This window comes from Struthio camelus, chromosome 13 (assembly GCF_040807025.1).
Source record: "Struthio camelus isolate bStrCam1 chromosome 13, bStrCam1.hap1, whole genome shotgun sequence".
NCBI lineage: Eukaryota > Metazoa > Chordata > Aves > Struthioniformes > Struthionidae > Struthio > Struthio camelus.
The window spans coordinates 8,205,750-8,228,555 of record NC_090954.1 but is presented as its reverse complement, the minus strand read 5'-3'; the positions used below and the strand labels follow the sequence as shown (position 1 = coordinate 8,228,555).

Genomic DNA, 22,806 nt, shown 5'->3' with positions numbered 1-22,806 from the left:
AAAGCCAACATCTGGCCACATCTGTAGGACTTCTGAGATGGCAGGAAGCATCCCATCTCCCCAGCTCAGCAGACAGAGGGCAAATGTGGGAGACCTTGGAAAACAGACTGGAAACACAGTTATGAGCTCTCAGCTAATCCATACTTTTTTCCCTTGCCCTGTCTGACCCCCTCCCTCCCTTTCCTTTGACCCATCTGATACAATCTCGTTAGCTCTGACGCCTGCTTTGTTTCAGCAGTTCCATTTCCTTTCTTCAACAGCACTCAGCTCTGAATTAAAGGGAGGGAGTCATTATTGTTCCCTGCCCTACTGGGAGGGGAGCCTGGAAAATCACAGTACAGTGCCTTGATGCTGTTTTGAGACACCATCAATCAATTCAGTGAATACAGCTCACAGCTTTCCGGGACATGATGCTCTTTGATTAAAAAGCTCCAGCTATGTCCTACCACTTCAGCTACACTCCTCCTTTCTTCCCATCTTCAGTGAGGACGTCCCCTCCCTCCACCACTGTTATTCACTTCAATCCACAGTGGCCAGAGGCCCACCACACATCAGCAAGAATTCATCCAATATGATGGATTGGTAGCAAGTCTATCCAAAGAGTCCCTGTAAGTCTTGTGTGAGCCAACACTGTCACACAGCGTGTCCTAGCAGTCCTGCTGCCTGGATCTCAGCCACTTGCCAAGCATCTGAGTCACCCTTCAGCTAGCTGGCTGCTGGTCTTATTCTGGAGCACGGGATGCCTCCAGCTCCTCTGTCCACGTGTACCTACCAGTGAAGCATTGATGGCTGCCGTCTTTCCCCTCTGGGTTGGGCACACTCATCCACGTGCTGCCCTGTCCCCGCAGTTGACGCTGTTGTGAACCCCACCCTCTCCCATTCCCCTCCTCATCTACCTCCCTGGTGCCAGAGCAGCAAAGAGCACAGTCGAAAGCAGCAGACAACATTTTCTGTTAGCAATTATACGGCAGTTTCCAAATGCTAGTGAAAGGACTGCTGAATCATCAGTTACCATGAGCTGCCCAGCCAGCTGCTCAAACGGAGAATCACACGTGCTTCAGCGGGACGCAGGGACTAAGGAAGATAATAAAAGATGATACACGCAGGTAGGAGACTGGTACCTTCATTTTCCAGTTGGTCTGAAACATGAATCTTGCCTCTGCTTGTTCCACATAGTCTTCCAATTGTCAAATTTCTAAATCAGCATCTTTATGCTTTGCCCCATTCTGTGCCCCACACTAGAGAGAGGCTTCCTGCGAACACTGTCACACCGCTGGTGTGGTTCCCTTCATATCCCTCCTTAAAACTCTCCTTCGCCACATTCCCTGTCCCTGCACCCCTCTTCCCCCTCAAATCGCACTGCAATAGTTCTTTAATTAACAGAGGCTGGCCAGGACACGGGGACACATTCTGTTGGCTTTTATTTAGGATTCAGTAGCGAACTCTGGAGCAGACGTTGCCCTTTCTGGATCAAGCTTCACACAGCTGGGTTCAGGGCTTCAACAGGAGAAATAGTATCAGCCTGTTAACTTGTGGCCAAGTGGCTGAGAGGCAGAGCACAACGGCTGGCACCCGCGCCCTGCTGCGGAGCACGGCCCTGTCCCCAGCGCAGATGCCCTGCGAAGCTGGCGCCCCGGCCCCGCATCAGCAGGGCTGCTTTCACCAGCATCGACACAGCCAAGGGGAGCTTCATTCAAGATGCTCTGATCACCCCTAAAAACTCTTCCGGTGCCAGAAAGTTTCTGATCTCCCAACAGTGGAAGCAACCTCCTTTCTGGCTAATTAAAGCTTGCTTTGCTTTATCTGATAACTGAGCGCAACGGGTGCTGCACCAGCTCTGGACAGGGGACCGTGATGTGACACGGTGCAGCCTCAGTCACCTCAGCTATTTGTCAAGGCCTGCAAAGTGTCACGAGAGGATGGGGAAAGCCCTGATAAGGAATTTAGGCCTCCAGCAGCATGAAATAGAGCGAGCAGGCCAAAAGAGGAGTTAATCTCTCCAAACAAACAGGTAGGGAAACAGGGCTCTGCAAACGATTCCCTCTCACCAGAATTCTCCAGGCAGAGCTAGAGTTACACTGGGGAGCAAGGAGCAGAAAGACACGACGCAGAGGCACTGCAACCAGCAAAACGGTTGAGGCTCCTTTTGAGCCAAAGACTGTTACTGGATCTTATGCAAGCTGGAGGGGCAGAGAACCTTAAACACATCACCCTGCTGATCACAGCCACTAAAGAAGCCAGATATTTCAAGAATGGAAAAACGTCTGCCTCTTGCTTTACCCTGAAGGACTCCCCCCGAGCCTTCCCCCTTCTCCACTGCCTCAGAAAGAATTCACTTCTCTGCACCTTTCAAATCACATCCAGATTTTCCCTGGCTTGGGATCCAAATTCACTTCAAAAAAAGGCAGACCCAAGTGCACACATAATTAGTCCCAGCCCACGAAGCAGTCAGCTACATAGGCTATTCCTAAGATGGGGAAGCAGGCATGGGAGACAGCATTTCCAGGAGCGCTGCACTTAGCATTCATGGCAAAGCTCCAAATTGTGTGGATACCCTGGCAAAAAAGAGGGAGGACCAGCAAAATGCCTTTGTACCTGGCCTAGGTATAGCATAAGCACGGAGTCCCACATGTCTGTGAAGTGAAGCTGAGTTAGTGCCACTATCAAGACAGCTCCAAACTGCTGCAGCTCCTTACACTCTCGTGGTTGAGATCATACTGGAGGGAGCACAGCTAGTCTTACTTGTTCCTGATAGTCCTTGAGAAAACTATAGACAAAATAGGAGATGGGGGTAAGGCATCTCTCAGGCTTTGGATAGGTTATCTAGAGGAATAAACCTGAAGGGCTGAAGTCTCCGTGGAAGAAAAGAGAGTGGGAAGGCCCCCAGCATGCTACTGGTCACCTATGATACAGAAAAAGGATTTTGGTCTAGGCTAAAAAGGTAAAGCTCTTCAGGGCACCGCTGGGGCAGTTTGCGTATGTGGGAAAAGGTGCTTTTTCTTTCCCATCAAACTCAGTGGCAAACCTCAGTATCTTGGTTTCCCACCCCAAAGAAGGGCTTGTTCTCTGCTGTTGTAGGACAGCAATAGCCACGCTACCCTTCCTATTGCAAAGAAAGCATTACTACAGAGACCAAGAGCTGAGAGAAAGGCAAGGAGAAGGAAAAACAGCCCCTTACCTAGTAAATCCGTGGTAATTCTGTTAGTCCCATCAGTCTCAGCAACTTGACTTCATCTTCATGCTCATGAAAGTGGAACTGCATAGAAAGATGCCCTAAAACCTTCTCCAAAGCCCTAACGCAGCCCACCAAAAAGAGGAGTTCACTGAGAAACACAAGAGTTCAGGGGAACAAAATGTTCCCAAGGCCTTTTCTCTCATGGGTCTACGGTGCCTTGCTATGGAGAGAAATTTGAGCTAGTTCGTTTGAAGACAGCTTGAGCGTCAGAAGCAGAGCAACTGCTTGAGCACAGCAGTCTCCCTGGGAAATACTGTCTGCACCCCAGCAGCACTAGCTGAAGCCCTACAGAAAAGGCAGCTACTGATTATGAGCTCTGAGCTAGCCTGGGATTCTCCACACAAGAGTGCTAGGGCAGAGATGCCCATCTTGCTAAAGCGGAAAACAGTAATTGCTCCATCTTCAGTTCTGATGCAGACACAAGGCAAATGGTGGAACATCAGGTTCCCACAGCTGGAAAAGGGGTAACTCGTCTTCCATCTCCTTTGCAGGGAGCTATTAGCGTCTCCACAATAGTTTTGGGAGAAAAGTTCCAATTATGTGGACTTCACTGATGCCTATGCTGAGCAGGTTAGCTTAGCAGACTGGGAAGGGAGAAAGTAGGTATCCTCCTGCTTTCTAAAGGGATCCCACTGAATCCTCTTTCTCCCTTTCCCTTCTTGATTGTTTGCTATTGTCTGCAGTTAGAGCTTCCTAAAAAGCAATTTTACAGCTATCCTTAGCTCAGCCTCAGGCAACCCCTCCTTGCTGAGGTTCACATTTCAAGAGAAGCAGACTGGCCAGAATCAGCTCCAGGCCACTTGGGCTGTACAAAGTTTGGAAGGCTCCACTCTCCTTATAAAAGCTGTTTCCTGAAAGATCTGGCACAGCCCTTATTCAACTGGCCCAACTGAGCTCATTTGTTTTCTTAGTTCATTCTTTCCTGGGGTCTCCGTACCATCATCTCCCCAGCCAACAAACATGTAACCCTTAGTAGGTCAGCTCCTCCATGCAAGGACTGAGCTGTCGCGACTGTCCTGCACAGCACTCATCTGCTCCTGAGGCCAGCCCTGAGTGGTTCCTATGTGTGAGCTCGGTGCAGCCAGAGGCATTTGAAAGGGCCATCCTCAACACCATGAGAAGCTGGGCAGGATGTGTCAATGGCTGGAAGCCAGCAAAAGTAGCCAAGAGTCTACTTCCAAATTCCCCTATATGGCAGCACAAGGTTTCCAGGCACACATTGCAGTTATAATGTACTGCCAGGCTGAACCTGACAAAGCCAAGCTGTGCTACAGGATGAGTTTTGTGCTGACATCCAGCAAAAGGAGAACCCCTGGCTCCAAACATGAGCGTGATTGCTTCACTCCTCTTCTGAGAACTCAGCTTCGTGAATTTGCTTCAGAAGAGATGAGTGGGCTAAAGGATTTCCACGTACAAGAGTATTTTTGGTGCAATCAGAGACCTACTGCAAAAGCCCTAAAATCTCTAGAAATTTCCAGCAAGTCAAATCTTTGAAACAAACAACAGTAACACACAAAGCAACATAAAACGAACACAGTTCCTTTGGGCTGGATGCTATAACTACAGAGCAGTCATCGGAGTCTCTTCCCATTCCAGGAAACAAGTCTGACAGAAAATCCCAGATGGCATCTTCTCAGGTCGTGGTGGTGACCCTGAGCTTGGGAGGCTTAGGGGTTTGCTAAGAATGCGACGACAGCAGAACGTACAGGGAAGCAGGAGACATTCTTCAGTGCTTCAGCAGCCACAATGTCTAATGTTACCATAGAACTGGCTTCCCAGAAAGCAGCATATTTTCAGTAAGCCCACTGGAGCCAAATCTCCACTAGTAATGAAATTCAGATGCTAAAAATGTTGCTAAAAAGGGGATTGAGAGCAAACTACGGTACTCACAGAAGCTGAACCTAATCACCAACCTAGCAAATCTAAGTATATCCCATGCACGAGTCGCAGAGAAAGACGCTGGCCTGTTTGCACTGAGCCCTTTCTGATGGCACACCTCGACAGAGATAGCTAAAGTTCTGGGTTCAGCTGTAAGTAGCAAATCCCATTGCCATCCTGAACTGAGAAGGCTGAGAACTGATCCAGAAAGGAACCATACTGTTTTCCACATCCTCTAGCACTGCCAGTAACTATTAAAAGAGCCTTCTCCTACTCTCAAGTGAAGTGCTCTTCCAGAAGCAGACACAGCTTGCAAGCCATCTCACCAGGTAAGGCTAGATGGCTCACCACCAGGCTCATGAGAAAGCCACCATTTCCTCACCACTCTGCAACACACAGAAAAGGCAAAAACAATTCCCACTTCTTCACAACATAACTTCCTGGAAGCAAGAGGTCGAAGGACTGCTTCTGAAGCTGCCCCATGAGGTCAGGCAGATTCAAGATTATATCCGTTTAGTGGCTACCTCCTGCTCAGAGATAGGCTATAGTCCCATGCCTGGATCCTCTCGTTACAACTACCCCTTGCTCTGTGCTTGCACCTGGAAGTAAAAGTAGCAAAGCCACCATAGCAGTGCTATCTCTCATTTCAGCTATTGCAAGCCATTCCAGAAAAGAAACATCAAGAAAAATTTCTGGTGGAAGGATGCTCTAGCAGTTTTTGAAGTCAATGTGCGACCTCTGAAAACTATATCATTTAATCCTATTGCAGAAAGGGGATCAGAGCAAAAGGGCAAAAGTCTCTACGCAGTAAACACACCGATAAGTAAGCTCCTACAGAGGATAGCCATCCTAACTTCCCAAAACTGCTTTATGGCACAAGACCCAGCATTTATTTCCCAGCAACTTCAACCCCCTTTTTCCTCCAATGGAAATCCCAGTGACGTGCCACTTAACAAAGGGGAACTATTTCAAAAGAAAGAAGAAGAAACAAAAATATTGATGAGCGAGCTGCAAGAAGCAGTGCTCAGGACAGGCTTCCTGAGCCAAAACATTGCCTTTCAAAAACAGCAGCATTTTGGTGGGAATTCTTCGCAAATGGAGCACAGCCAAACTGTAATCCCAATTTTTCCAAGTTATGCCCTTTGCCAAACTGGCTTCCACTTTTCCTCCCTAGTCCTTGCTAGCAGGAAAAGTAGTACAGCAATGGCTTTTCCTCTGTATTAATGTCAGGCGTGCTTTGGTTTTGCTGATGTTACAACCCCAGGATAAGACAGAATCAGAAATACCTCTATAGGGAATCCAGACTAGATTGCTCTTGCTTGTAAAGAGGTGTAAATTATTTTCTTCATGTCAGTCAGAGAAAAGTAAACCCCACTAAACATCTTTGTTTCCTAGAAAAGCTAGGAAGCAGAACACAGCCCACAGGGCTACACTAAATGGACTTGACAGTCACTGGAAGTGATTATGGTACCATGACATTTCTAAATACAGTCATTAGCTGCTTGGGGGTGGGGATACAGACAACTTTGCGGTCAAATCCATTAGTTATGGGTGCGCGAAAGACGCTCAGGATCCCCTCAGCCTGGGTATTTTTGCAAAGCGTATTAGGGTTTTTCCCCCCCCCCCCCCAACAGCAGCATAAAAGGGCAGCCACAAGCAATCCCCAGCCCTCACAAAGTAAAAATGGATCATTACATTTGTTACTAGGGACGCAGAAACGCCCAGCTGCATGTTGGGCTGTGGCAGAGCACGTGCCACGCCACAGAAATCCTGTCTTGGAGCAACTGGTCCCAAACATCACAGGAAGAGGCCATAGCTGTTAATCAGCTCCATTTAACATTTGGAATTCAATTGTTATTTCCTTCTCTCTGGATAACCCTGAGTTGCACACGGCAGGAAAAACAGCATATGAACAGTTCCTGGGGAGCCTCCACACCATCCGCAGCCCTGTGCTATGCTGGCCACACTCATCCTGAAAGCAGTTTGCCTCATAGAAGCTGTGCAAGTGGGATTGCTTAGCTGAAGAGGGAAGAAGAAATGACTAGGGGTTTTAAACACTCACTGGGTACCTTTTTAACAAATATAAGTGTTTTAGTGGGCACAGTGCCGACCAAATAAGTTGCTCATGCTCAAACGGTTCAAGATAAGATCTAAAGCAGGTATATGCGCACATGTACCGGGAAAAAGCCCACTGCCATGCCAAAACCAGCATAGTACTTGCTGGAGCCCACTGCACCTACCTGGCAGAAAGGGGATGATCCTTTGCTTGGGGTCCTTCTGACCTCCTTCCATCGGAAACTTGTCCAACATTTGCATCTAAAAAATGAAATGCAAGAGAGGTGGTTAAAGTCAATTATTGACTTGCACAACACAAGGCCACTCTCCTCAGGAGGAGGAGAAGCCCGTTCTCCAGATCAGCACCGTCCTTGGAGGTTTGCATGTAACAGTGCTGGTCAGGTCACAATGACCTGCAGCACTGTGAAAATAGCGGAGCCCATTGCAGCATGCTGCACATCCAAAGCGGCTACACATGCTCTTACCATTGTTTCCACGCTTTCCTCTGTTTTCAAAGTCCAAGTCATTTTTCATCACTGATGTTGCTTATAACTATCATTTTGTTCAGCACGGGTGGTTAATGTAACCTGCATTTCTGTAACTACGAGGTTTCATTCCAATGGACCTCAATCACTAGAACTCAGAAACTTCTCCAAAACACATATTTTAGGCTTATTAGCTCAAGCATAGCACAACACTGACACAGTTCCTGGACTGCAGCAAACTTGGACTCAGAGCACAAACTCATGTTTGCTTGCAAAAGACCACAAAGATATATCTCAAGTTTGGGGAACACTTTGGGCTACACAAGATTGGAGGGAGCGTTTTACAGGATCTTCAGCATCAAAGAAACAATTCCCTGATTGATGCAACTACAGGGTACTGTGCTCAGGAAGCCTAGTCTTTTCCAGTCCTCTCTGTTCTCTTAGGACTCGTCTCCTAAGCACAGAACCTCAGGCAAGGGATGTTATCTATCAACACAGCTGGAGTCAAAACACTTCCCTCGGCAAAGAGAGCTGCTAATCAACTCCCACTCTCATTAGGTGTCTGTACTACTGCTTCAGGGCATGCGCACAACCATCTAGGCCTCCAGCAGCCACGGTGCTTAACACCTAAGCCCTAGCAGGATCCATGTTTTCTGGCAAGATCAAACAAACGAAATGCTGAAGACACCAGTTGGATTGGGCTTTGCACTTAACGTGGGGCTGAGGAGGAAGAGCATATTCAAAACCTGTCTGGATGCGATCCTGGGAAATATGCTCTAGAGGACCCTGCTTGAGCAGGGAGGTTGGACTAGATGATCTCCAGAGGTCCCTTCCAACCTAAACCACTCTGTGATACCCGTGCATCTGACAATGCCAGGACTCCCTCCCGTGGAAGGGAAGGGAGGGAGACTCAGACTCCTTGTCCTCTCTGGCACATGGGTCTGAACTCCCACCTCCCATTGCTTGAAGAGCTCAGTGATCCCCAGGGTATTTGAAGTGGGTCTTGCCCTCTCCTGTTGGAGCTATTGCACTCCGCGTAAACATTAAGCTTATTGAAGCACTGGAGGCAATCGCCCAGTAAGTGACCTAAGCACCTACAAAGTCTACACAGTCACTCTCCTGTGACACGACTAATATTTAAAGTATAGTGGAAACTATGCAACCATAGGGAAAGAGACATTCATTCAGCTCCAGTTCCGCGAGAGGGATTTGAAGCCATGCCTGCACAGCCTGGCAAAGCCTGGCTGCCCCGAGCAGGCAGCTGTAAAAACCACGCTCCCGCGCCCATAGCTCAGCCACGTAACAGATGAACCTCGGAAGCCAGGACTCTGGGGTCTCCCCACTCCCCGCAGTAGGCCCTCCCAACCAGCTCCCTACCACGTACGCTGATTTTCACTGGTCTTGTTCTTCGGCACCTATTTTTCCACCTGCTTTTTACAAAAGGCATCTGCTGCTAGCTGAGGGCTGTGGATGCCTTTACTGCTAGGCACAATCTTGTTTCAAGCATTGCAATGATAACGCTCAGTCCTTTCTGTCAATATGACCTTCCGCACCCCTGCTCTGTCACATGCAATACATGCATTTTTTCCTCTGATCTCAAAATGCATCAGGATATAACACTCGAGGTTTGGTGGAGAGGGTGCAAGAGAAGGAAGGAGATATTTTTCCTAGTATGTTTTGAGAAAAAATATAAAGCTCCCCCAACATGCACAAACACAACAGGAAAAAGCAAAAGATGGCCTCAAATACTTCCTTAAAATGGAAACAATACATCTCAAAAGCAGGATGATACTAAGCACAAACAGACCATGTTTACAGCTTCTTTTCAGTGCGAATTTTGAAGAGTTTGCAACAAAGAGAATGAATCTAGACTCAGCAATAACTGCAGATCGCTCTGACGTTACTGGAAGCCACAAAACGAGCCTGGCTGAGAAGTGAACAGCTTCCTTGAGGCAGAGTCACTGCAGGGCTGCGGTGGCCAGGACTCTTTCGCCAGAGCTGCTGGGCATGGAGTGCTCTCCCTGTTGTTCCCTGGGTCCATGAAAATAGAGGCTTACACATCATCTCCAGTAGCCTGCGTAACACCTTCATTGTGCCCCCACAGATGCAGGAGGAGACTAAATGACTCTAACCCCAGTCTTCCTGTTTGGAAGAGCTTGCTAAAGCTTGTGACTGACGAAGGATGAGCAAAACAAAACAAGTCACAAATACCGCACATCTGATTACTGTTAAGTAACGTAACACTTGAGTCACTGGAAGCTTTTCCCTCCTCTCGTTTTTGAACCCGAGCTGAGTATTTTTCTCTCCTGGGAGTACTAAGAGACTCCGAGGCACAAATGGAGCTGAGTTTTCCCCCATACGCACATGCCTGGACACAAGTCTCTTGCCAGACTGGTGACATCCTTTGCAGGGCTCCCAATCATGCCATCCCACCAAGCCAGGCCAGAACTTCAGCCCAGGAAGTTCCCCGTTTCCTGCTTTTTCTTGACTGAAAGTGCCTCCTGCAGCGGCAGCTGCTCCGCAGAGCAGGAGGAAGTGAGCGTGAACCCCCTCTGCAGCCCAGCAGGCTCCTCCACCGCCCTGCCGGGAGCAGTGGCACCTCCCCAGTCCGACGTGCCCCCAGCAATACCAGCAAAGAGCAGAAAGGTGAGGAAAGGAGCAAGTCCGAGTGGCAGATCACGTGGGAGCACATCCAGCCTGGCTGCCACATCACACGGCTCTGGAGGAGGCAGCAGCAAATGCCAGTTCATCCGTTTATGAGACATAAGCTTGTGGTCGAAGCGAAGCTAAAAACCCACTCCAAAGAAAACAAGGCCAGAGCCGGCTCTAACCACGGCGGGCAGTTTGCGTTAGCAGATACGAGAGCACACGCTCGCAGAAATCCAGTCGCTTGGTCACGGGCTGACAGTTCTTTCATTACAGCCCTCCACGACCTAATGCTGCAGCAGGGAAAAGCATTTAACAGCAACGGGAATAAGTGAACTTCAGAGCTGAGAGGTGCCACCCAGAGGAACCCAGCTACCAGGTTCCTAAGTTTGGAGGCTCCCTGCACCCTTTCTGGCCCCTCACACCCCTGCTGAGGGGTTCACCACAGGCTGTTACAGAGCTCCTGCCAGGAGCCCGAGAGTGAGCCCAGCCCCGGAGAAGGCACGGAAATGGGAAAACGTGCAGCAACCCCACAAGTCCTATTGTGAATAGGGGGAGGGATGCACGGACACACATCAGAAGATGGACTGCAGAAACTGAAGCATGCCAGCACCAAGCCGTGGCAGACAGGTTTCTCCAGAGGGCACCCTTCGGCAAGGCCCGGGCAAGGAAGCACGTGCTGCAGACGACCAGGAATTTTGGAACCAGGGAGGTCGGCATGGGGAGACTCCCACAAATCATGTCAGCAGCAAAGGTTTCCATCCAAGCTCTGCACAAGACTGATCACATCACATTCCCCAAAGAAAACAGCCCAGCCATCCAAGATCCTGGGGAGAGGGGGAGGACAGACAGACGAGAGGCAGACAGACACAGACCCCTTCTGAGCGCAGCTATCTGTGCAAAGCACAGGAGAGAGCAAGGAGGCCAAGAGCCCGTCTCGCTCTCAGCAGTGTAATCAGCCAGGTTAGACAGAAAAACAAAGGAAACAAACGAAACAATAATCCTATTGTTTTCTCTCTCCAAAATCATTTAAAAATATCTGTGAAAAAATGTTTTAAAAAAAAGTTAAAGTAGATGCAGTTTAAAGCATTTTGGTCTGCTTTTATTATGCAGGAAGCCCAAACTGTTGCATTGGGCTTTTCACTGATTACTTTGCAACAATCGTTAGACTGGAGCGCTGCTATGTGACTCCCAGGCTCTGGCCTTCTAAGCTAGGAGTGTGGCACACATGCCCCAGAGGAGTAACAGACTTGTAAGGGGGCTCCTCCCAACAGCACATCAGGATAGGGCAGAGAGCCAAGTTTATCCCATTATTTCTCCTGTTACCAACTTATCTTATGTTAGCAATTAGCTACATTTCTTATTAACCCAGAAACACCTGCATAGTGCCTGTTTCTGGAATTAGGCCTGGCTGAAGGTTTACGCATGTCATGCAGTGCAGAGGTGGCTCCTCTCCGACCTGCTTGTTCCCACGTCTCCCAGTGGCTGTCCATTAACAGGTTAGGTGATAACGCTGCCTGGGCCACCCAGGGGAAGGTAGCTCTTCAAAAGCAGCTGTGTATCAACAGTTAACACTTCGGCAGACAGTGTCTTCATTAACAGGAAGCTAAGAAGGTAAGACTGTAATTGAATTAATTATCAGTGCTGCGGGCTACAGGAGATCCAAGGGAGAGGGGGGAATGCACAAACTCAGCACTGTTCCCAGAGAGCAGAGGATTCAGGAAGGGCTTTGCCTAAAGAAGAGCTGCTAATTGTGCAGACAGCCCAATGCCAGAGGGATATGTCTGCTGCAGGAGCAGGGCTCCAGGTCTAACAAGCTGCGAGTCTGCCCTGCCAGTTCTTAACAGCCATGAAACTCAGAGAAGACTGCAAAAAAAAAATCAAGCTAAGTGCAGGTAGCTAATAAGGTGTGTCATCACTTTGCTTCTTTTCGTCTGCTTTCCACAATAAAGTGGAAAAGCTTCTCAACTTTGTGTTTTAGTGGAGAGAAATTTTTTTTTCATTTAAATCTGGTCTGGTGAAGAGAGAAATTTCAGGGTGACATAGGAAACATGCAGGTCCTCCATTCCCCCTATAATGATGAACCTGAAAGGATAAAGGATTACTCTTGCAGCAAGTTCTGTGCAACTGGTAGGAACTGTGGGATTTGATTTTATCAAGCTGCTGTGACCCGCTCAAAGGCTCTGTTTTTTCCATTAACGAGCATTAGGGCTTGCATGGCACATACCAGGACAGCAGAAGAGAAAGCAAGTCTTTGTCAACTTATGATGGGGATAGTGCATGCCATCAAAGAGCAGACTACACTAGCACGTAAGAGGAGAGGGCTGGGGGCAATGAAATAGCTGGGCAAGGGAAGCAAACACTTCCACTCTTGCATAACACCAGCACAAGAAGTCAGAGCCAGGCTGCAAGCTGGATCCACAGGAAGGGGGAGATGGATGTTCCCCCTCCTCTTATCAAAAGAATTCACTCAGGCTGGGTGATGGGGGCTCCAAGTACAACCACATTCCTCCGCCCTGATCTACCAAGTGAGAGCTGACCTAATCCATGCCTGCACCAGACACGTCAATGATCCAGACCAGAGAAGTCAGCTTTTGCCCCCCCACCAAGGCAAAAAAAAAAAAAGAAAAAAGAAAAAGCTCAACAAAAGGCTTCACAATCTGGTTCAGCGAGTGGCAGCAGAATCACAGGAGACTCTTTGTGAGAATAACAGCCTCCCCTCTAAGAGGAGCCAGCAGCTCGGCATGGGGAAAAGATGGGCCTCTGCCAAAACCTGCTCTCATCCCTCACTCTGAAATTCCCCGCTGGCTCCCATCCCTCATGAGAGGGGGAACACAGAAAGCAGCCAGGGTATAGTGTGTGCCTGGCTAGCCCCATGGTGGCTAGCTCGGGATGCGTGCGCTTGCTTGCACTGCTTCCCCGACCTCACGTTCCCCTCAGTCTCTGGATTCGCCCCACGGAGACCACAGCTGACAACCAGCCCCTCTCGCTGCTTGCTCCACCAAGCCCTGAGCTCCTCTCAGCACAGATCTCTGAGGAGGCAAGAAAGAGACCTCAATTCAACATCTTTACTCCTGGTCACGCTTCTAGGCTCCAGGCTTTAGCATTTAGATACTACCACAAAAAGAGAAGCATCAGTCCTTTCTTTCCCTTCACTTTTCTTTTCCAGGGAAATCCAAAAGCATGCAAGCTTTATCACCCACTGCTGTTAGGCCCAAATAAGGTACTTTGTGGGTAAAGAGAGAAGGGCTTCTGTTCTGAGATTTCCCATATGATGTCAGTTCTATTATTGGCTTTGAAAATCCAGATCATCAGTCAAGTGTCATTATGGGACGATGACTCCCGCTCCAAATTTGATGCACTGAGGGTCGGTCCCCCACTGATCTCAAAATGCAGTGAGAAAGGGATGCAGGTGTGGGAACCGGCAGTCATCACAGTGGTACCAGGACCCCACGAGAATGCTCTGAGAAACACAGCTATGCACTGAGAACCAAACACCCTGAAACACCCTCCTGTAGATCAAGGCACCCTCGCTCCTCGAAGCCAGATGGTTCAGGGACCATCTGCCAAGCAGATACTCTGGGAAAGAGAATGACATCTGGCAACAGCTCACAGACTATTGATATTTAGTCTCTCTGCTATCCTGTGAGAGGCACTTTCCCCCCATCCATGTGGAATGACTATAAAGAAACAAGAGGAGAAAATAAAGCAGCCCAGAAAACCAAAGGAGCAAAAGCTGAGATCCCAAGTATTAATAACGCTGAGCTGCAGAGGCCAAGCCTGGGAAAAGACCCACTGTACTAGGGCTGCACCACATAATACTTGCTTAATGGTGAATCCGAGGTGGACATTCAAAGACAGTAATTGGAGCTGAAGAAGATCACAACTGAGCAGTTTCTAGGATATCAGAGTTTCTCCCTAGTCCCTGCTTTTCTGGTGCAAGTGATGAGTGAGTTCGAATGCACTTAAAACGTTACGGGGCAGTGGCAATTCTGACCTGCTCAGCAATAGGAAATAGCATCACAGAGGCTGGATTGTGAAAACTTGATGGAAAACTTTAAGCATTGCTCAGCAATAGATTAAAAAAGAATTAATGGAGGTCAGAGAAGAGGGCTACACAAATTGGCAGCAGCTGCCACTGCAAGAGAAATTTCCTATGAAATCACAGGAAACACTAGACAGAGGAAGATATTGCTGTCTCTGAATAGCTTGCTCAAATGGCAAGGGAAGCGCGCCCAGCTACAGTCAGGAAATGGCCTACTGTACAGGCTGCCACTTCCTCCTCCTGGGAGGCTCCAGAGCTGTGCTAGTAAAACATCAGCAAAAGTGACAGCCAGGTCTGCACTACCTTGACCCTCCCGTCCCAGAGGATCTCAGTTAAACCACGCACAAACCAAACCCATGGACGCAAAGCTGCCTTGTCCCCCAAGTGCCACAGTGTCAGCGGAGCCCAGTGGCTTCTTGTGCAGGGTCTGGGGAAAAGGTATCCCTATACCTCTTCTGGCCAACCTCATACCAGAGGGCTGAGCCTCCCATTTTGTGAGCGTGTTTCGTGAGGCTTGGCTCAGCTACTGGAAGTACGTGGTGGATGCAAAGGGAAGGGCCAGACTCGCAACCTCCAGCCTAGCAGCAGGGATTGCATTCTCCTCTCACATAGCTTGGTGCTGCTCCAAAGGAGAAATGAAATCAATGCAAGCCTCTTCCCTGCTTCTTCCCTCCTATCTCTGTCCTCCACACTGATTCTGAGAACTGAGCACGAGATGTGAGGTCTCCAAAAGCAACTGGAGAGAAAAAAAAAAAAAAAAAGCTTCTATTAACCAGAATCATTTCCATTTCCAGCCATAGCACATGCTAATTCTCTGAGTGCAAACCTCAAAAGTGCCTTCTAGACTCATTCATCAGCTTAAGTAATCAAAAGATAAGCAACTGGGCACTGCATGATCATCAGGGCTACAGAGACTCCCTGGGAAAAGAGGCACTCAGGTACAAACGTCTAACCCTTAAAAGCGTTTATTAACCTTAACATAAGCAACCTCGTATTTTATCATCAAGCCATGAAACTCAAAACCCCAGAAACTACTAACAGATTATTAAGTTTATCTATCACCGATGAGAAGACGGGAGTCTCCAGTAATCAATACCACCATCAAAACCCCACGTGCTAATTGCAGCAGACAGGCCAAAGACAGAGCGTCACGGAAGGAGAAAGAGAAATCCTCCTCTCTAGACACAGTTCTCCCAAGTCAAGTCAGTCTCTGCAGTGATTTTGGTATCTGTTCTTCGCTAATCTGCAGAGCACATTTCAAGAGCATTAGAAGTTCATGTTTCAAGACATTAGAGTTTTCGTGTTTCATGTAGGTGTTTTCAAAAGCAACAAGTAATTCTGGGTGCCCAGTATGAGGCACCTCGGAAAGGATCCAGAGGGCACGCTATTCCGCAGTTTCCAAAAACTCAGCTCTAGTAAGGTACCAGGTGTGACATCACAGAACAGTTCAATCCAGAATTATCGTCCATTTCTGAACGGCCCAAACAGCTTTTGTAATGCACTGCTTGTTTCCTTCCTTTTTTAAACCCACCCAGAATATATTTGGGAGAGACAAGGAAGAGATTTTAGTGTTAACAAAAGGAAAATCTCAAGTGTAATTATGATTTGGAGAAGAACATAGTGTCTCTGCCCCCAACCATCTCACAGCAGCAACCTCCATTAATATAGCCTCCTCACAGAGCTGCTGATCTCTGTCAGGTTCTTGGGTGATTAAAATATATAGCTTTTTATGTCTGATTCAGGGGGTGCCGAGTCCTGGAAGCCATAATTCTGTCTACAGTACCTTACTAATCTATTTTCCACTTAATTTGTGGTAATTGCAGCACAGCCTCTAGATGGAATTAGGCAGCATGCGCAGGTCCCAGACCATATAGAGGAGTACTGAATGCTGCAGCACCTCAGTGCATGATGCACCAGCCGCACAGCATTAAAAACACCAAACAATAAATAAGGCATCCATAATTGACCACTGCAACCAGCCATGGGAAATGACTCTTGCTGGTAGGTGTACTTGGGCATGGAGCAGCAAGACACAGGGGGGCTCCAGGCTGCTCCGCTTCCTCTTCCTCATCACATCCTGCAAGTGGGAACTTCCCTTCATGGCACCTGGGTCTGTGTCACACAGGAAAGCATCCTCTGGAAGGAGCCATGGTGTGTGAACAGGAAAGAGCTGTGTCACCTGCCTCATCCTCTGGCCAAAGACAACAGGGCAACAACTGAACCTACTGCTGGAGCTGTCACGACAGCAGCAGCCATAGGGATAACTGGAAAGACACGTGCACCTGCATCTTCCTGCCCAGCATCCCAAAGCAGATCTGCTCAGAAGGGGGGAAAGTCAGGACATTTAGTTTCTGTTGTTGAAATGGAAATGACAATGGAGAAATATCAAGGCATTTGACGTATTTCATACAAGGATCTGAGGCACAGCACTGAGGAGGGAGTTATGCTCAAAGACTCCAAGGAAATCTAGTTTCACAGCTAATGCTGTGCTTCAAACCGAGAGGCACCCCTTCAGTCAACCCTCTCAGCGACCAGTCACCAAACAGAGATACTTCACACACATGCCAGTTCATGTCGAGTCGCGCGCTTGCCAGAAAGGCTGGATGGCTTGTCACCAGCTTCTCCCCCACGCAGCTTATGAGCCCATCTCTATTCAATCCCTCCCTTCTCAAAAAGCTTTGCAGCTCCAGCACATGAGAAAAAGACGACTGGTATACATTCCTTCCCTGAAATTAATGCAAAGCTTTAAATCTGCGACAGGCCCAAACATGAAGAAACAAAGGAGGAGAGGCATTTGAGCTGCAGGCAGAGTTGCAAAAGCTGCAACTCTCTCATCTGGGAGGGCACAGTTGGTTAGCAGCAAAAGTCACATGAGCTTGCTCTGAAATTAGACAGCTTCTTGACTTTCTATTTTCCGCACTGTTCCTTCCCTAAACACATACCCCATCTTCCAGGCATGCAAGCACAGTCAGCACAATGGCCTGCTTGCAGAGGTTTTTCTTGGGAAGCAAGGAAGGATTTCATTCTGATCAGGTTCACGCAGGCGTCCATCAAGAACAACTCCACAGGAACCAGTGCAATTACACAGGTGGAAGAGAGAAACGAGTTAACGCAAGCCCCTAAGGTTTAACTGCAAGAAACAGCGTCTCCATATGAAACAGTTGTGCCTTACTTCTTAGCGTGATCGTGTTTGTTTCAGGTCTCTCCCATCTGACAATGAAAATCTCTGGCTAGCAGGAACAAACGCTGATAAAACAAGGCCCTAAAGTAACACAGTCGACAGCTGGAATTTCCCCATCGACAAGTCGAATCAGTCTGGTTCCCACGTGAACTCACCCAACGTCAACAGGAGGCACCCGGGTGTCCCGACCGCATTTCATTCCTAAATACCTTACGCAATACCGAGAACTTCAGGAGTTTCGTATTCAGGACACCAGGAGAGTTTTAGATAAGTGTGTTTGAGTGCATGCCTGCGCTTTTCCCAGGTGAAGGGCAGGTTAACATCCCCGGAGGTTACCTGACCAGCCTTCACCGCCTTTCCCCCTCACTTCAGTAGCAAGAGCGTGCTGCTCACCAGGAGCACTGGGAGCCTGGCTGGGTGGCCAGGAGCACCACAACCTGCCCTCATATCCTAGTGTTTACAGAGAGGGAGGCATTTAAAAGAGCTGAGTTCAGCAGCCCCCTAAAACAGCCTCTGAAGGAAGTCTCTGCAGATGGTGGATACACACAGCTGATCTTCAGAAGTGCAGTCTGCTCTGCTCACACCGTGAGGAGGGCCAAGGAGCTCAGCGCTGTCACCTCCGGCACCTGCGGGCAGGACGGCTCCAGGCTTCACAGCACTCCTGATCTCAGGCAGGCCTTGCCAGAGGACTGGAGCTAGCCAAGAAACTCAGCTTATTGCAAAACCAGAGCACCACCGTTAAATGGTATCTGATGGAGGAGGCTGGTCTCCCAGCATTTCAAAGAGTTAATGCACTTAGCAGGGAATGATCGTGCTAGTTTGGAGCAGTGGGGCAGGGATATCGGGGTGCTGAGACAGCCTTGCAGACTGCGTAAGACAAAAGGCATCCAACTCAAGGCGGGGGACGAGAACACCCTCCTAACCTGAACTGGGACGCTTGCCCTTTCCCCGGGGCGAAAGGGGTTAGCGATGACAAGGGTGTCTGTGGGGCTGCCTCCACAAGGCAGCAACCCTGAAGTTTCCTGCAACCTTGAAAACTAGACTGCAGATTTCACGCATGCAAAACTCAACCCAAACCACATACTGCATTTAACTGCATCTGCTTTTTTAGGACCCAACGGGGACAGAGGGAGAAAAAGCTGTGCCAAGATTTTTCAGTGTAACTAAACCTCTAAGCAGCGTGAACCTTGATAGCACCGTAATTTGAGGGATGTTATTCTCAAAGTACAACCTCACCACAGAGATATTAAGAGAGAAAACCCAAAAGGCCTCTGGCCAAATTCACTGATTGATAACAAACACAAATCTGAGGGCTTAAAAAAAGCCACCTGTTGGCAGGTGGAAAGCAGCGCCCCAAAACAGGAAACATTAGCGCTGCTTGGGAACTTTCCAACAGAAAGGTTTTTTTTTTCCTGGAGGTAGGTGGGGAGGGGGGAGAGGAGGGGAACTGGAAAACGCTGATTTGCCAAGAAGAAAGAATAGCAGACAAGTATCCATTTCAATTTGAATGGTAAAAGCTAACCACTACAAGTAAAAGGTCTTTAACGTTTTAAGTGACTCGTGAAGAAGCAAGTTTTTTTTTTTTTTAATTATTAGTGAAAAATAAGAGAACATTCTACACTTACTGAACTGAATTTCTCCCCTGGTGTGCTAAAATTTAAACAATCACCTTCCTCCCAATTTAGCATAAGGAAAATTCTTCAGCATCTTAAAGAGCTGCACAACTTTTTTGTTTGGCACGTCAGTGCTGTGTGGCCTAACACAAAGATGTCTTCAGTGGCCATTTCATCAGACGCATGCGTGCAGTTAAAAGAAATGAGAATGCAACAATCTATTCAATGAAATTGGGCAAGAACTCCAAGATTTTATACCTCTACCACAGGCGCTGGCAGTTTCCATACCTCCGTGTTTCCTAGGTCACAACATGGGCAACGCATGCTACAGACAGCAGCTCTGAGACAGGAATTCTCAGAAGAAGGCAGAGCCACAGCTTACATTTTCTAAAAAGTGGTGTTTTCTTCATTTTTTTCAGCAACTTTTTTTTGTGAAAACATCCGCAGAAAAAAGGCAGCTGCATTCTGTGAGGCTGAATACCTCAGCCAAACCCCCAAACACTTCAGTTCAGAGTGGCTCTGCAGTGTCTGGGGCAAGTTGTCCAAACACTTGAGAGTGAAGTTAGACAACACAGCTGAATCCAATAAACTGGCCTGCAGCAAAAGAAAGGGAGAGTTCTCACTTCCTCCCTTGTCTTCCTCATTGTTGGCTACCTAGATCTGTCCCCAGTTTGTACCAGTTCTGGCATTCAACCCCTCCATAAGCCAGCTCAACCCTGCAGGGAACTGAGTTGGTTTTCTACTGGATTGACTCCACACCCCTGGAGGAGTTCAACAAGGGCCAACGCTAACGCAAGGAGGTGGAAAAACACTCCACTTCTGAGCAATGATGAACTGCTAAACTTGGCGCAATCTATCTCAAGTACCAACCATCGAGGGAGGCATTCCCAAAGTTTGCTCTGACAAAATGCCATCTCCATCTCCAAAGAGGTCAAGTACTGGACCATAGCAGTCAGCAAACGATCAGCAAGCTGACCTGATAGAGGAGAATGGCAGCACAAGAGATTCTCCATAAGGTGTACAACAGCAGCTTGCATATTATAATATGTCTGGTTTGGCTATTTTAATATGGTAACAATACCAGAAAAGAAAGAGACATTGTAATGGAAGCTTTTTCTTGCTCAAACAGCAAATATTCTTTCAAAGGCAGTATTAAAAAAAATAAATCTTCCAACCTTACTCACACCTACCAATCTAACCTTCAAGATCCAATTCTACATTGCCTGGTAAAGACAACCATAAACATCACTTGCAATTCGCTACTCAGTGACTCACCACCACTGCAAAAGCCTCAAGACATGGTACCTACAAGGCAGAGAATATCTGCAGGGCTTAGGATCAGGGAGCAAGAAGTAACACTGGTTCTTCTCATGCAGACAGACCACAAGGGAGACCAACTTCCACGTTGTTTACCACTCACATTGCAATCCTAGATAACGTCAGAGCATAACAACTACCAAAAGACTAAGAGGCACAGTGGCACCCTGCAGCCCGGGGACATGCGGGAGCCACAAAGCAATGGGAAGACTAGCAGAACGTGTTCAATGCATCCTGCACGATACCCCAGTGGCAAAGGAGAAGCAAGCCCGAGCAGCTGGCAGGAAAAACAAGGAGTCACCATGGCACCACGGAGGGGAAGGGTAGGCTGCTGGAGCCTTGTAGCATCCGCCCCTGCCAGCTCTCTGGCATTGCTTTGCTTTTTCCTCTCCACACTCTGGTTAATGAGGTCCCCTCTCATTAGCTGCTGGCCAGCTGGAACACATGAATCACTGAGGAAGGGCAGCTCCAGCACACCCAGCCTTCTCCCCCTGCCAGGTCTCCCCTGATCCTGCAGACGGAGCAGCCCTGCTACAGCTGGCCCCCAGGCTGACAAAGGCAAGCTCCATCCCACAGGCAGGAAAGGCCTGTGCCGGATCCTAGAGATGGGAACGAGGAGCCAGACAAACCTCAGGGCAGGGGGCATATTGGACAAAGAGCGTGAAAGGAAAGTAACAAGAAAGGAGCATGGTTTCTCAGATGGGGCAGGGCGCTGGGAACGGAGAGCAGACACTTAACTTCCCCACTGGTGCCCAGGCCCACCGGGAGCCCCGGGGGAAACATTTCAAAGGTCCACACCTTACTTCACAACCACACTTCAGGACTGCTAGATCTTCTTCACAGAAAGGACTTTTAACAGCCAGAGCAGGAGCAGTAATTTACAGCTCTGTGTTAGACCTGAGACAGCCTGACATAATCAAGCGAGTGGCACAGAAAAGACAAGTGAGAAAACAGGTCCTGAAGAACATACTGCCCCTTCAGCTTCATCCTCTCCCTCCACAAGGGCAGGAATAGCCCAGAACTACCAGCTCTTTCTCTCTTTCTCCTAGTTATTTGCATCTTCTATTCACCATAAAACTGCACAGATGCTTCTATTTCTTAGATACCCAAGATAGTTGTGTGGTGTGTATTATGGTCAGTACTATGCAACACAGACCTAGCAATTCAGAAAGGTCCTAGTTGTTTTACTGAAAATTCAGCACTCTCAAATACAGGCTCCTTTGTATTGATTTACCACTATCAATCCTTAATTCCTTACCAAGTAACATCAGTTAGCGTTTCTTTATTAACTGGTACATTTTAGATCCAGGGCTGGTGCCACAGGATATAAATTGCAGGTCTTTGCACTAGAAAACTGAGCTGCATTAGATTGATTAAGTGCACAGAGAAGACGCTGGGGCTCATGCCAGCTAAGAGCCGTGCAAACCTCATAAAAATCCCCTGCCGACAGCTAACGCCTAGCCCCCGTCAGTCAGCTCCATCAGGGCACCGGCACGCACCCTCACGGACTGAGCCACGCGAGCATTAGGAAGGAGAGAGAGAGAGACAGACAGACAGAGGACACGAGCAAGTCCTCGCCCTCCACGGGATCCTGTTTCAGCTCACCCAGGAATGGAGCAGCTATATTTCTAGTGCTTTCTCATTAAATATTTGGAGGGTGGAAGGATGTTAGCTCACCCGTGAAGCCGAGACAGAAGGAAGGGTGTAACATATCTCCTAGCGTTAACAGAGCAACTTTAAAGCATCACGTTGCTGAAAACCTCACCAAATGAAAACAGGCCGAATTGTCAGGACGAGAACTTTGCTCAGTCTCCGAGGAGTCACAACTGTTGTTTCAACCGCCCCATCTTTTCGCCTCCTCCCTCCACGTGTTACACTAAACACAGGCTCCTCTCAGCATCACGCCCACTAAGCAATGCTTAACTGGTGACATACTTCCCACCCAGCTGGAAAGCAATGTCTGCTAATACCATCTCCTGCAGCTGCTCTGCCAGATTTCCAGAGGGTAGGTTAAGAGGAGATGCCAGAAACAATGAATGAAGGGAGTTCGGGCTCAGAAACCAGCCCTGCTTTGCCATGGAGCCGCAGCAGCAGACCCCGGTAACAAACTCGTGCAGGAGGAAGGGGGTAACTCGGTGCCAAGCACAGTGGACAGAGATGAGACCCAGGCAACGGAGCCCTCAAGGTGAGGAGCAAAGGAGCCAGAAGCAATTTTGCAGGGGCAGATTGCAGGAACGCGGTGGGGTACAAACACCCGGGAGCTGCACGCTCAGAGCAAAGGAAAAGGGCAAACACTGGCCATCGGTTCGGAGTAAAACAGAATCTGTCGAGTGCTGTTATGAACAGCTGCT

At 48.4% G+C, this 22,806-nt stretch overlaps 1 protein-coding gene across 4 annotated transcripts in view; it reads right to left on the bottom strand.

Moving 5' to 3' along the window:
• SH3PXD2B (SH3 and PX domains 2B) overlaps nucleotides 1-22,806 on the bottom strand; it is an 87,983-nt gene that overhangs the window by 41,771 nt on the left and 23,406 nt on the right. For 2 of the 4 annotated variants that reach the window (XM_068959378.1, XM_068959377.1), the window contains exon 3: nucleotides 7,354-7,429. In XM_068959378.1, coding sequence (XP_068815479.1) covers nucleotides 7,354-7,429 — 76 coding nt within the window. Of the gene's footprint in view, nucleotides 1-7,353; nucleotides 7,430-22,806 lie in introns of those variants that run through there. The other 2 variants (XM_068959379.1, XM_068959380.1) reach the window with 1 other exon arrangement.